General features: G+C 38.0%; 1 protein-coding gene across 7 annotated transcripts in view; it reads left to right on the top strand.

Moving 5' to 3' along the window:
- The window catches only part of LOC130567657 (interleukin-17 receptor E), a 57842-nt gene that overhangs the window by 36497 nt on the left and 5817 nt on the right, over positions 1 to 15528 (top strand). For 3 of the 7 annotated variants that reach the window (XM_057355917.1, XM_057355916.1, XM_057355915.1), the window contains exons 2-11: positions 4801 to 4822; positions 5153 to 5230; positions 5314 to 5405; positions 7699 to 7782; positions 7861 to 7969; positions 8064 to 8206; positions 14553 to 14621; positions 14724 to 14790; positions 14926 to 15101; positions 15404 to 15451. In XM_057355917.1, the coding sequence (XP_057211900.1) occupies positions 4801 to 4822; positions 5153 to 5230; positions 5314 to 5405; positions 7699 to 7782; positions 7861 to 7969; positions 8064 to 8206; positions 14553 to 14621; positions 14724 to 14790; positions 14926 to 15101; positions 15404 to 15451 (888 nt within the window). Of the gene's footprint in view, positions 1 to 4800; positions 4823 to 5152; positions 5231 to 5313; positions 5406 to 7698; positions 7783 to 7860; positions 7970 to 8063; positions 10098 to 14552; positions 14622 to 14723; positions 14791 to 14925; positions 15102 to 15403; positions 15452 to 15528 lie in introns of those variants that run through there. The other 4 variants (XM_057355920.1, XM_057355918.1, XM_057355921.1 and 1 more) reach the window with 3 other exon arrangements.

The raw sequence follows: 15528 nt of genomic DNA, 5'->3' as shown, positions 1-15528 counted from the left end.
ATCCCATCCCCACTCATCTCCTCCAGGCCATCTCTCCATCGGTTGCTCCCGCTTTGACCTACATTATCAACTCGTCTCTCACCACTAGTGCATTTTCCACAGTCTTCAAAGAGGCCCGTATTACCCCACTACTGAAGAAACCCACTCTTAATCCTGCTCTGTTAGAGAACTACAGACCGATATCTCACCTCCCCTTCATTGCTAAAACTCTTGAACGTGTTGTATGTAACCAGCTCTCATCCTTTCTCACCCAGAACAACCTCCTGGACAGCAACAAGTCTGGTTTCAAGAGCGGTCATTCCACTGAGACTGCGCTGCTGTCTGTCATTGAAGCCCTGAGGCTGGCAAGAGCCGCCTCTAACTCATCTGTACTTATCCTACTGGATCTATCTGCTGCCTTTGACACCATTAACCACCACATAATCCTGTCGACCTCAAGGCTATGGGTGTCTCTGGAGTGGTGCTACAATGGTTCAGGTCTTACCTCACAGGTAGGTCATTTAGAGTATCCTGGAGAGGTGAGGTCTCTGAGTCCCAACATTTCGACACAGGGGTGCCTCAGGGCTCAGTGCTTGGTCCGTTGCTATTTTCCGTATACATGACATCCCTAGGATCTGTCATTCGGAAACATGGATTTTCCTATCACTGCTATGCGGATTATACACAACTCCACCTGTCATTTCAGCCTGACGATCCGACTGTTTCTGCATGCATTTCAGCATGCCTAGCCGACATTTCACTCTGGATGAATGACCATCACCTGCAGCTGAACCTTGCAAAAACAGAACTGCTTGTAATCCTACACAAAGATTCATCACAACTTCTCCATTCAAAAATGGGCTCATCAACCATCACATCTTCCAGAACGGCCAGAAACCTGGGAGTGGTGATCGACGATCAGCTTATCAGCTACAAATCAGGTTGCCAGCACCACCCGGTCCTGTAGATTCATCCTCTACTATATTAGGAAAATTAGACCTTTCCTATCCGAGCAAGCTATGCAAGTCCTAGTCCAGGCTCTTGTTCTGTCCAGACTGGACTACTGCAATGCGCTACTGGCTGGACTTCCAGCTTGTACAACCAAACATCTATAGATGATCCAGAATGCAGCAGCAAGAGTGGTCTTCAATGAACCGAAGAGAGCGCACGTCACCCCTCTCTTCATTAAGTTACATTGGCTCCCTATAGTCGCTCGGATCAAATTCAAGTCTCTGCTCCTGGCCTACAAGACCACCACTGAATTGGCACCCCCTTATTTTCACTCGCTAATGCAGACTTACAATATGTACCCACCAGATCCCTACGCTCTGCAAACGAACGACGTCTTGTGGTGCCATCCCAAAAAGGTAAAAAATCTCTCTCACGTACCTTCTCTGCATCAATTCCACATTTATGGAGTGATCTGCCCACTGCTACAAGGTCAGCAGATTCCGTAGCCATCTTTAAGAATCGTCTGAAAACACATCTCTTCCAACAACACCTTACCGATCAGTTCTGACTTCGATCTCTTTTCTACTCTTTCAAAAAAAACTTAGCTCTGTATACTGTGGTAGGCTATATGAGACCAGTTTGTTTTTATTGCACACTGCTTTTTGTTGTCCTTATGTTGTTCCAATTGCTTCCATTGTTTCCCTCATCTGTAAGTCACTTTGGATAAAAGCGTCTGCTAAATAACTAAATGGAAATGGAAAGCAAACTGGCCGTTCAAGTTTCTTTAATTGCCCTGCAAACATTTTACACCTTTGCCCGGGCGTAAACGATGTTGTAAGATGTGATCGCTCAAATAGCATATTTTAAAATGGACATCAGTGGTATAGGAAAATTCTCCGTAAATGTAAGCTTAGTGTATACTGTTTTTAAACAGCTGAGCTGAGTTCCCAAGCCAAATTAATCTTACTTTACGTTGTTTAATCACAAAGAATGTCTTTTTTTTTCAAAAAGGGTTAACATAAAAATGCATTAAAGCTGTAAACCCATATTAGTTGTATTTACTTAAAAAAAGTGGAAACTGGTTGCCCTAAAAAATGTAAGTAATGGCTACTGATAGCTTTTAAGTACATTTAACTTAATAGTACCAACCCTTCCTACGTTGAATTCATTTGTAATATTAGTTGCTCTGTCATGTGTTCTTGTGTAACATCCATGTATGAGGCTATAATGTTGAAATAGTTGTGCTCTTTTCACCGGGTATTCTCTGTACTTAAACGTACAAAACATATGTTCTAGTGACCTGCAGCAAAAGACAATATAAACAAGACTGTTTGTTATTAGACGGCTATGTACCTAGATAAAACAGCAGTAACTTACTTATATTTTCAATCGATAGCATTGTCAAGTAAAATGTGTTCAACATAAACTAACACACACTCACACGTTTATGTTAAGTTAGTAAAACCGCATCCTAACCAGACGCGACACGATTAGTGGCGCAACATTTAAAACAAACCGTTTCTTATATAGAATCTGCGGTTGCTCATCTTGTATCGCCATCACGGCTGGTTTGGAAAAACTCTGATTAACATTGAAAAGTTACCTTTTATCGCATGTCCCAGAGTAATGGCTGGTTAGGCCACAATGTTATTTGTGGTACAACAGACATGTCTGTCTCCCTGTTCTTTCAGCACGGTCATGTACATCGTCAGGCGGGGGTTCAAATACAGTCTGCACTCCTTGCATGCATTTCATTGCTTGAACAACAATTGATCAAAATAACTGACTAAGAAATGGCCATCAAATTTGCCAGGCAAGGTTTTAATGTGATGATGTCCCCTGCATTTGAGTGAAAAAAGTGAACTATGTCCTGTCAAACTGTTTCTCACTGCTCGCAAATAGAGACAGAGCGCATTTAGGCCAAGCCAACCCTCTCCATTTATTTTCTATTGCGGGAAGCTGCCTCCTTGTCATTTCTGACTTATAACAAAAAACAGAACAATGTCTAAAAGCTGATGTGTGACACTGTATACAGCAAACAAGCTAAAAAACACCAGAACTTAGTTTTTATAAGCTACCGAACAGTAAAAGCCAGACTTTAAGGAGACAAAAGTGGATACTGGCATTAAAATGTGAAGCATTAGCAAAAAGAATAGATAGAGACCAATACAATTTCGTTTCACTATATATCTCATCCTCCCAGGTTCACATACTGTAGATTGGTGAAATATTCCTCAGATACAGTCAAAAATAATGAATGTTTCCTGTCGCCGATTACGTTTCCCTCCTACGCTCGTTTTTTGGCGGGGGGGGGGGGGGGGGTTGACATCTTATAAAAACGTAGTGCTGGGTTTTTAGCTTGTTTACTGTTCACCTTGTCTCATAGCATTTTTTAGACATTGTTCTTTTTTTTATTCTAAGTCAAAAATGACAAGGAGGCAGCTTCCCCAATACAAAGTTAATTGAGAGGGTTGGATTGTTTCCCCCCGGTGGGCGTGGTTTTCAGATTATGACGCGTGTCACTCTAACTCTATTGTTTCTCCAGGGAAAATAATGGAAACTTTCCAACGTCTCATCAACTGCTCCCTTCACATACACTTGAAACTGTGTTGCACTGGAATAAAAAAAATATTAGGCTATAGCCTACAGTCCATTAAAGCACACGGCCTGTGCTGGATCTGCCGTTTTTAATGTCAAACTTTATACAATTAATGGGAATATGCAGTTTAATTTTAGTAAAGTATTTCCAAACAAATATAGAAATAAATATATTCTATAGATCCAGCTATATTAAAATAAAACTGCATGTTTCTATTAATTGTAAAGTAAAATAATTAAACGGACATATAGATTATATAAGCGTAATAAACAATGATACTGCTTGTTGAGTTTCATATTCTTTTTTTCTCTTCATGTTGATTAAAAAAGAACAGATAAATAAATATAAGAAAATAAATGTTGCTTACATGGGGTTTCTTATGCAGCTTATAGATAAAATACGAATAGAATAATATACTTTTTCTAAGTATATTCACTTATTCTCATAATACTACAACTTCATTTTTGAAAACTAAACCTCGCTTGCCTCAGCAACAAATGCCGACTGGTAGAGGAAGCCACTCGGCATTCGGTCCAGTATCTGAGCTGTAGCTTTTAAATAACATGTTGTCAATCAAGATTAATTTGTTTATCTTTTCAGTGTCGTGTAAATAGGCATGGAGCTGAGCCTGGTGTTCTCATACATTTACATTTACGCATTTGGCAGCAAAGCGACTTACATTGCATTATTCTATACATTTGTATCTGAGTATATGTGCAATCCCTGGGATCGAACCCATGACCTTGGCGTTGCTAGCGTCATGCTCTAATAACTGAGCTACAGGAAAGATTTAAAGGTTTAAAAGGTTTAAAGATCTAATCTGAATGAAAATGCTCCTTGTAAACACCTCAGTCGGAATAAAAATGGCCAGTCTGATCTAAATTTTATTCGTTTTGTTAGCTGTGGTTTATACCTTTTGTAATCCGTTTGATGGGACATGTAAACACCGGTTCTGTTAAACACAATTCTTCACATGTGCAATATACATACAAAACAATCTGATCACTTTATTAGCTTACATGTAATCAAAACATTCGGATTCCTTAATCCGAATGATTTCTTTCTTTGAAAATTGAAAATGTGTCTATGCAAACATGGCTAGTGCTTTAGCGTAATCCTTTATTCCAGCTGCTCAATACTACTGCATTACCTTAAATAGTATTTTATAATGTGTTTTTGCCATAAAAATAATACATTATATAATTCCATTTGCATTGTTTAAAGAAACACTTACATATTATAAATATTATAAGAAACCTCTCTGTCTATAGGAGCAGTGCTGTTGTGGTGCTGGTAAGTAATGAAGTACATCATTTTAATGTGTGCATTTTCTGTTTTTTAATAGCTGCTAAAAATGAAAGTACTCTATAGATAATATTTCACTGACATCAGGTGATGAAAATTACACAAGCTTTTGTGTTTAAAGTCAATGTTAAATCAAAATTGATCATATTAACACATTTCTGGTGTTAGTGTGAACCGTTCATAAATGCACATTATTCCAAAAAACAACAAAAAAAGAAAATGTTTGTCTTCATGATCTTTCATGTTATATTCCATATATTTAAATGTAACTGCAATGAACTTTGTCTTTGCTTGTTTCTTGTGTGTTTGCATGAATAGAGCGATGCATGCCTCGTTTGAGACTCTACACTGCTCAGGATGTGTGTGTCCATGTGCGGCTTTGTGTAGAACCTCTATGTATGTACAAGGTTATAATAAATCATTGAATACAATATGATAAATAATACAATTAAGTTTTGTTTTCTCTCCTATGCTTGTAGTGGCTAATAAAACACTGAAGATAGAGTTTAGTAACTCTGAAACTGCTGACTCCTACACGTTTCTCATCTGGAAACAAAACCACACTGTTTTGGTATGTCTGTAGCCCACTGACCTTTTGTTTTTAAACGAAAATAACAAAGAGGTATATAAATCTACTTGAGCAGTATTTGTAGTTTTGCAAATGTTGTGGAAATAGTATACAGGTGCTGGTCATATAATTAGAATATCCAACTTTATGGAGATGCAGATTTCATTTTCCAACAGGACTTGGCACCTGCACACAGTGCCAAAGCTACCAGTACCTGGTTTAAGGACCATGGTTTCCCTGTTCTTAATTGGCCAGCAAACTCGCCTGACCTTAACCCCATAGAAAATCTATGGGCTATTGTGAAGAGGAAGATGCGATATGCCAGACCCAACAATGCAGAAGAGCTGAAGGCCACTATCAGAGCAACCTGGCCTCTCATAACACCTGAGCAGTGCCACAGACTGATCGACTCCATGCCACGCCGCATTGCTGCAGTAATTCAGGCAAAAGGAGCCCCAACTAAGTATTGAGTGCTGTACATGCTCATACTTTTCATGTTCATACTTTTCAGTTGGCCAAGATTTCTAAAAATCCTTTCTTTGTATTGGTCTTAAGTAATATTCTAATTTTCTGAGATACTGAATTTGGGATTTTCATTAGTTGTCAGTTATAATCATCAAATTAAAAGAAATAAACATTTGAAATATATCAGTCTGTGTGTAATGAATGAATATAATATACAAGTTTCACTTTTTGAATGGAATTAGTGAAATAAATCAACTTTTTGATGATATTCTAATTATATGACCAGCACCTGTATACATTAGTTAGTAACAATAAATTAATTTCACCCAACATTTAAACATTTTTCATAATTTACACACCCTTATGCCATTCCATACTGTTCCATATAACCTTTTCTTCTATAAAAAGGCATCTTATTAAAGAACCCGAAGCTTAATGGGACATAAATGTAGTTTAAAATTAATTCAGTTTGAAAAGCAGCATGACCAATGAAGTTCATGCATTGTCATAATTGTTTGTGCTCTGTATGTGAATTGATCAATGATTTGATTTAAGGGTGATTAGATTAGGTGATATATTGTTAAAATATTGGGTAACGATTCAGATTACGGCCCGCAATTTACAGCTTAATTAAACAAAATTTACAGCGTAACTAATTGTAACAATAATGTACCTACAGTACATATCTGTAGGTAGTGGGGAACAATATGCAAAGTTTGGGGATTAAAGAAGTCAGTAAATTCCAAAAAAATGTATACTGCAAGTATTTTAAAACTAAGGGGTAACTATTTTAATATTATGTTGTCACGGTCCCACCGTCTTGTTTATGAAATTCTAGTCGTGTGGCAGGATCGGGGCAGAGTCCTTAGGTTTTATGTGAGAAAACCATGAGTTGTTTGTTTTTACTTCTCATGTGTTTTCTCACATAAAACCTAAGGACTCTGCCCCGATCCCGCCACACGACTAGAATTTCATAAACAAGACGGTGGGACCGTGACATTATGTGGTGTTATGACCGGCAGTATGCTATACAACAATCTTAGCATGAACATACACTACATTTTTGTTATCACAATTTACCCATAAATAAGTGACTGTGGATATTAAGTACAGGGTTCTTATTTTATTATTATAGCAAACATGAAATAAGGGGAAATTATTTGGTCAGTTTTTGCAACAACACGAATGAAGCATGCAAGACTGTCTGTCAACTGTAAATTTGAGTTTTAACTTTAGGATAAATTTTTATTTGATTGATTTTAGGATTGTTGGTCACAAATAATTTATTTTAGTTATGAGTTATTTTGAGTTTTAATGTGTAAAATGTGCTAAATCAATGTTGATCTTTTGAGACTATAATCGGGTAGTTCAAGAGCGGTTTGATTTGGATGTTCATATGGCATGCAGTTCTCTCATAAATATTTTTTACATTTTCCTTACTCTTACCCCTTTATTCCCCAAACTTTGCATATTGTTCCCCGTTATCTACAGATATGTATGGTAGAGGTACATTATTGTTACAATTGGTTAAGCTGCAAATCTTGTTTAATTATGGGGTACTTTGCGGGCCGTAATCTAAAGCGTTACAAAAAAAATGTGTGTTCTACAAATGGACAGGTCATAGGAATAGGTAAATCATGACTGAGCTATTAAACTATTTTGGAAGAACGACTCCTTCAAGGTGTGATCACACTGACAAGCTTGCATGTAGTTTGTTTATAGAACTTTACATTATTAACAGGCTCTGCTACACATCTCAAATCATTTTATTGAAAATGAATGACTTTGTCACTGAGGTTTACTTGCACTGTGATCCTATTTTCTTTGTTAGTGGAACAGCACAAATGGTGAGCAGTTTTTTCAGCCTCATCATACTAAAATTCAGATACGTGATACAACAACCGACCAGACGTGTGTAAGTAAATCCTTAGATACTGTATTTGTGTTGTACTGTGCCTTCAGTCATTTTGAGTGTCGCATTGTTACCCTTTAGTGGATTCTACGGTTTGTTTCCTGTTTCCTGGCTCAGCCAGGCCAGAAGGTCAGTGTGTCTGTTTACAGCAAAAATGAGATGCTCACTAGTGCAGAGCACATCACACCAGGTATTTCTCAATTTCCTTCTCTTGCAGAAAAATGTGATAGCTCCAAGCTTCACTACACTGACTATTTTACTATTTTTGTGTGCCTGTTTTGAAGATCCAGTGCCTAAGGCCGAGATTACTGTGGACAACCTTGCCAAACATTTCACTGTCAGGGTGAAAGCAGACAATGTCTTGAAGATCAGACTTTGTTACAAGCATTCATACACAGAGTGTGAACAATTAACCTATTTTGGTCTGGTGGGTTTCATACAGTGTATTACACTTTCGGTGTATGTATTGGTGTATGCTTTACTCCAAAATGAAAAGAGGGAAATAATAATTTTATATTTGTGACATTTAGAAAAAAAACAATTCTTTGATCATTTACTCACCCTCATGTTACGACCCCCTAATCAAATTCAGCAAAAAATGAAAAGGAACATGAAGGGACACGTGAAACCCAAATGCTGCACATAACACCCTGTCTACACCAGAGGCTAGATTCGCGACACGACAAGACACAACAAATGCCTTGTTCTTAATGGGTTTGTAGTGTCGCATCGCGCTGCACCCAGTGTGGACAATTTTTTATTATAATGGGTTCTGTTGTCTTTTGTTGTGTCGTGTCACGCCGCGTAGCGTCCTGTGTAGACACATTATGACTTTTCTTACACAACAAAGCAAAACTAACATAAAAAATATGTATTTTAAACAAAACAACTAAATAAAAACTAACTCCAAATAATTAACAAAGAATAATGACCCAAACAATACCTGAAACACCCAACAATGTCCAAATTTGCCCCCTATCTCGTATGTAGTGTACTATATCGGGTGTCTGCCATTTTGTAATGTGTTGTAGAATTCTGAGTGAACAGCTCATTCCGTAATTTCGTTCACTACCTTTTACCTACAATGCACTCAGATATTAAGTGTACATCTGGGGTGCTTCTCAATTCTTATTTGTGCATCCTCGTTTTCTTTCCTCGTTTAATTTCCACGTATCTTAGCTCCACCCCTTCAGGATATGAGAGAAGGATGTGAGGACGGAGGAATTAAATAAAGTGAAATGGCATATCCTCGCTCTCTTCAAAGCTTCATCAATTAATGATTGACTGTACACATAGCACATTAAAAATATAAAAAGTAAAGTTAAATACATTCTTTAGGTATAGTTCATAATCCCCACTACATTAAAATAAAGTTCAAAACATGCTCAGAAAAAGTGCTCAGAAATGTATATAAAGTATGTCAATGTCAATATAATTTAATGTAATAACTATATTAAAGCGGCCGTAACACACGCGGTTTCTGCCGCATATTCTCATATTAATCTTTAGTAGTATTGCATACTTCGTATCTTCAAAGAGTATTTAGTTTGATCACATTTATAAAAGATAGATACAGCTGTATGATTATTTCCGAAACCATACGGCGCCTGTGGGAGGGAGGGGTAGGCTGAACTAAAGCACGTGCGCACCCATTGCCAACAAAACACAGACATCAGTTTCACTCACCGCATGCGGTTCATGTCCGGCATCTTTTAGCACTGGGACGGCTCCATATATCAGTTTCAAACGATCTCCAAATCCAGCATTATATCCACCGTTTATATAACATTCATCACCCAAATGTAGTGAACAAACAAACACCTGAACTTCGCGAACATATGCTCTCTCTCTCTCTCTCTCCTGCACACAAGTGAAAGTGACGTCTGTGCATGCTTTTTCTCCTGCTCTCCTTGCTGCTGCATGCTTTTCCGGGAGAATTGTCCAATAAGGGACTAAGAAAATTTGTTACGAAACAGTTTTATATGTTCGGAAAAAACTTTCCAAAACCTGTATGATCGCTGGGGGAGTGTATCGAGCACAGAAATACTACGTAATACGCCCAACTCGTTTTTTGACAAGTTGACGGCTGGATGGCGGGAGTGCCGGCTGGACTGCCAGCGGGGATCTGTGGCGGGAACAGCATACCGGCGGCCTCGACCCTGGAGGGGAGCCCGACGGCACCGTCCCCGGAAGAGAGCCTGGTGGCCTCGACCCCTCCCACTACGATCCCTTGGTCTGCTGGGTGCTGTTGTGGCTGGTTCATTCTGTCAGGAAACGTGGTGAGACACAAGGACAGAGGACTCAGGTGCAGACAGTGGGTAAGAGGTTAACAAGACGTTTAATAAATAATAAAGACAAAACCATAACAAAAGGGGGTAACATAACAAAACAAGGGAATATAATAACATGACAAGACAGGACTAAGACTAACTAAACTTACACAAGAACTACAGTTAACACTTGACATAATTTACAAAATGACTACACTAGACTAAACTTGACAAGACACAGGGACTTACACCACACGAATCAAAATGAACCAGCACAGGACAGAAAACACAAGGGCATTGTAAAGGGGATAAATCAAGAGGGGAACAGGTGAAGGGCATGAAACAATAAACGAGGAGACGAGAGGGCGGGAACAGAGACGAGACCGGAGAGGGTGTATGGAAGGCCATAAGTACCAAAATTACCCCTCTCCACATTAAACATGGGGTTCTGTCATGATCCTGCCACTAGACCATGAGAAACATGACATGATGCGGCAGAATCATGACAGTTAAGCATGGGAAGACAGCACGTTTAACATTGTAAAGAAGTCAGAATCCATGAAACACCATTGCACGGCTGCTTTAATATTTATTATACTGTCTGAACATTTACAATAATATAATGCTTATTTATCACATTTATGAGTTTTTTAAATATGATTTGATGATGTGACGCTGTTCAAGGGGAGGAGAATGTATATGCGTCAGGTTTAGTCGATAAAACACTTACAATAAACATGACAAATAAGGTAAAATTAACTTGACTATTTACCAAACAATCCTTAAAGCCACACATGTGTAATATACTGTAAGCTATTATAATATAAGTTCAACGCAGGCTGTATACACTCATTTTCATTTACTTCTTCCTCATATAGTGGACTATTTACTATTCGGTATATAGGGAATAGTGAATAAGTAAACAAGTAAGCAAATTACGACGCAGCTAAACAGTGTAAAAATCATTGGGTGCCTCTCAACATGCTTTCTCATTTGCTCGCTTATTCGTCCTCCATCCTATGACCTGGAAACCAATTAAGCTCAGCCATCTTTTTGGACATCTCAATTCTCTAATTGCACAGGAAGGAGGGCAGGAGTGAGGAAGCTTTTTGACACCTTGGCTGTTTCTCAATTCCAAGAATGCAAAGAACGAACTTGTGTTCTTGTGTAGACCAGTCTTGCGAGGCAGCCTCGGAAAAACAAACTTGGATGTGCGTGCCGCAGTGACTTCTGGGACTTCAAGCGGATTCCATACGTGTTCAAGGCTGCATACGATGCATCTTTGATATCGAGAACACATCCGGGTACTTTCATGCGTTCTCTGTTCTTGACTATTGGAACCGGACTTTGACGGTTATTGATGATGTAGAGCGAGAACCCGAGGACACAAGACCGCTGAAGAATGCATATTGAGATACAGCCCGCACACGACAGGCGCAACGCGACATGACACACGGCTTGTTTTAATGGGATTTCATCAAGTGTGGACAAAATTTTAAATTATAATGAGTTCTAATGCGTTCTATTGTCTTTTGTCGCGTCGCCTCTCACCGCGTCTGGTGTAGACACGGTGTGATTCTCAATATGCCTCCTCGTTTCCTGGCTCCTCCGTCCTCCATCCTTTGACCTGGAACGCGAGTGCTCAGCCATCTTTAAGGACATCTCAATTCTCTAATTGCACCGGGAGGAGGCAAGGATCGAGGAGAGAGGAGGCTTTCTGAGGAGTCATGAGCGAGGATACACAGGTGTTTCCTTTGCGGAAGTGTTATCGGACTAAACGTGACGCACGTATAAATTCTCCTCCCCCTGCACATCGTCACATCGTCACATCTCTAGATCATATTCAAACATGCATAAATGTGATAATTAAGAATTATATTATTGTAAATGAAGACCTATTTCAGACAGTATATATGTATATATAAATAACATATATTTTACATATTTCATATACATTTCTGACCACTTTTAAGCATTTTTTTTACTTTATTACTTAATTTTTTATACCTAATTTGTTAACACTTTTAACTTTATTTCATTGAAGGATTATATAATTTGCCTAAAGTATGTATTTAACTTTATTGTTATCATTTCAGTGTGCAATGTGTACAGTCATCATTAACTGACGGCACTTTGAAATGACGATAAAGTGAGTGAGGATATGCCATTTCACTTGTTTTAATTCCTCCATCCTCGTGTCTTTTCGTTGCTCCCTTCCTTCTCATCCTGAAGGGGTGGAGCTAAGACGCGAGGAAAGGAAGCGAGGATGCACAAATAAGAGTTGAGAAGCATCCACGGTGTAAGGAGTCACGAACGAGGATCGGGGTGCAACTGCACATTTTCGGAGGGGTATGCGAGATCAGTTTTGGCGCCCCAACACCCGCCACCCCAATATAGAAAACACAAACAAATAAAAAATCCATAGACAAGTTGTATATTACCTTTGGAGTCATTCTAGTTATACTGTATTTTAAATCACGTGAAGGTCACAATCAGATTTGCATAACAGAAGCATAAAGGTTTCCTTTTAAATAAACACTTTTTACAGAAACACTGCTTCGAGCAATCGAGTTGCAATCGAGTTGTAGCCCATTAGGGATGTGCTGGTGAGGAAATGTGCCCAGTGAATAATAAACTTATTTTGACATTTAGATTTTTCCCTTTCCTTCAACAAAAAGTATTATTAACATTATTCATTATTATCAAAATGAATAAGAAGTATGACATGATATACTCGCGTTGTATAACACAAATAAACAACAGGTCTTTTTTCCCCCCCACTTTAATGCTTAGTTTGTGGTTCATTAATATTTAATGAAAACACAAAAATAAAATAGTAACATATGTTAAACATACTTTTACTGAAACTTTATAATTAAACCTTTATTGAAAAACGAAACATACATACATTTAGCCTAACACAGATAAATAAAAAATATTTGGATTTTCCCCTTACTTTAATGATGTTGTGTTTTCATAAAATATGAACCACACAAATTTTAAAGTAAAACAAAGACAAACTCACTTACATTGATCAAAGAAATTATATATTTTTTATTAGCAAACGTTCTTTAGCTCTCCTGTCTCTGTCATCCTGTCAATCATTGTCAATCGCTGTTTCACTATCCTCACGCAATCTCCCAGTGCTCTGTGTATGGAGAAGACGCGTCAGCTCCCATTATATGAAGAACACGGGCCTGACGTTCAAACTGCACAGCTCGCTTCGTATGGGGAAGACGCATCTGACATTTAATGCTCGACCTGATTTTGCCAAGTGGTTGATGTCCTCAGGGCAACATATTTTGGTGACCTAAGGACAACATTTTTATAAATAAAACCTAAACCCACACCAAACCCCAACCCTAACCACAACTAACCCCTAAAATCAGAGGGAAATGATAAGTGAAAAAAATGGTCTAGAAGCACCTAATCCTGGTTGGAAGATTACACTTAAAATAAACTGTAAACTTATTTCTGAAATCTGATTGGTTGATTTAAATGTTGTCCCAGGGTCAACATGATGTTGCCCTAAGGACATCAACCACTTGGCAAAAACAGGAGAGCCGACGTTTAATGAAGAGCCCAGCAACTAGCTTATATGCATGATGGTGGGAGAGGGAAACTTAACATCTTTAACAACCTTCTCAGACTCTCCCAAATGTAAAGCTCATTCACAAACATATTTATTTTACAAGCGACAGAGATATGTGGAGGTGAACTGATACGTTAATATCAATCTCAAGCAATGTTAAATAACTTGAAGATTTACAGAGATGAAATGATGTACCAGTAGATATTTATGGACATTGTTTTTTTGTTTTTTTTTTATTGTTGTCTTGATTTTACTTGTCAATTTACTTGTTTTTCATTTTCTTGTTCTGTTCTGCACCTCGTTTCTTTGCTTGATCCATTTGGTCATGTGACTGTCACACAGTGAGTGGTTGACATAATAATTGATTTAAATAAAATATATTTGTTTAACTCGTTTAAAATGCTAGACAAAAGTTCAACTAAAACGTTTTATAAAATTACTTTTTCTGCTATATTTTCTATTATTTATAACGTTTTATTTAAACAGTCTTTAACTAATATTTTGGCACAATGTCGCCCCTATGCACCGCATATACTGCATACCCCTTTTTTGCACCACTGACGAGGATACATAGGTGTATATTTTGCGGAAATCTTCTATCGACTAAACCTGATGCACGTATAAGTTCTCTCCCCCTGCACAGCATCACATCTTCAAATCATATTCAAAGACGAATAAATGTGATTTGATACCATTATATTCTTGTATGTAGACCTATATCAGACAGTATACTTAATATTCATAATTTTATAATAATATAAAATAATTATCCTACATTACATTATATTATTTTGATTTTGACATGTTTTTGTAAGTGTATTACACTTGTTGTGCCTAGGGTTAGTCTTATCGTGACTTTAAAAAAAAGTGCTTGATTATACATCCAGTTTTGTGTTTTTTTTTTTTTTTAGATTGACCCGCAGGTAAATCAGACTGTTAATCTGAGCTTCCCCTACCTGCTGCCATGTCTTTGTGTACAGGTGTGTATCTCTTCAAACACTGCATGACTAATTTACAAACTCTTCATAACTTTCTTACATCCTAAGAATATGCAGGCTACATGCGTTATTTTGTTTTAATAGTTATGGTATACAGGACACGACACCAAAAGAAACACTCAGTGTCCCCTAAAAGAGACATTACTTCCACGTGAGTAATTGGCATTCGTGTAGGCCTATGTAATTGCTGTTTGACCATAAATGTTTGTTGTCCCTCATATGTGAAACCCTTCACTGTGGAAACTCAGCATGGAAAAGGCAACCATGCAAAGTGTTATGCTTGCAGATGGAGGCGACAGCTTGTCCTCTAGCTCAGCAAGAGTCATCGGCTCTGTTCTGTACTGGAAGCCTGTCTGCCTTTCTGACCACTCAAATCTCACCGTTTCTCTGTGCTGGCTTCTCCTTGAGCAGGGCTCTCATTGCGTCCCTGACTCCAATGCTGCCCTCTATGGGACAAACCTGGTGGGTGATGATATTGCATGTGCCGTGAAATCACAATTTATTTTACTTTTGCCCAATATGTCTCTCACAAGTTGCACAAGTTAAATCCATTTCACCATAGAATACAGTGTCCCATGCAGTATGTTGTGTTATTTACTGTTTGTTTTGTCATTACGGTTTGTTTGGTCATCCATGTATTTCATTCATAAAGTCGGCATACTGTGCCGAATACTCTATGCACAGTATAATAGGATGTTACTATTTACTGTATACTATTTCAAGCACAGCTATTGAAAACCATATTTGTCTTTTTTAATCAACAGAAATACAATGTATCTGCTGTAGATAAACACCCTCAGATGTGTGTAAAGGTAATACACACTTGAAAACAACAAGAGTCTTTCAATCACATGTTCTGTCATATGCAGCTGTTTTTTCACGTGTATAT

This window comes from Triplophysa rosa, linkage group LG17 (genome assembly GCF_024868665.1).
Source record: "Triplophysa rosa linkage group LG17, Trosa_1v2, whole genome shotgun sequence".
Lineage (NCBI taxonomy): Eukaryota > Metazoa > Chordata > Actinopteri > Cypriniformes > Nemacheilidae > Triplophysa > Triplophysa rosa.
This window is presented reverse-complemented; position numbering and strand designations above follow the sequence as displayed.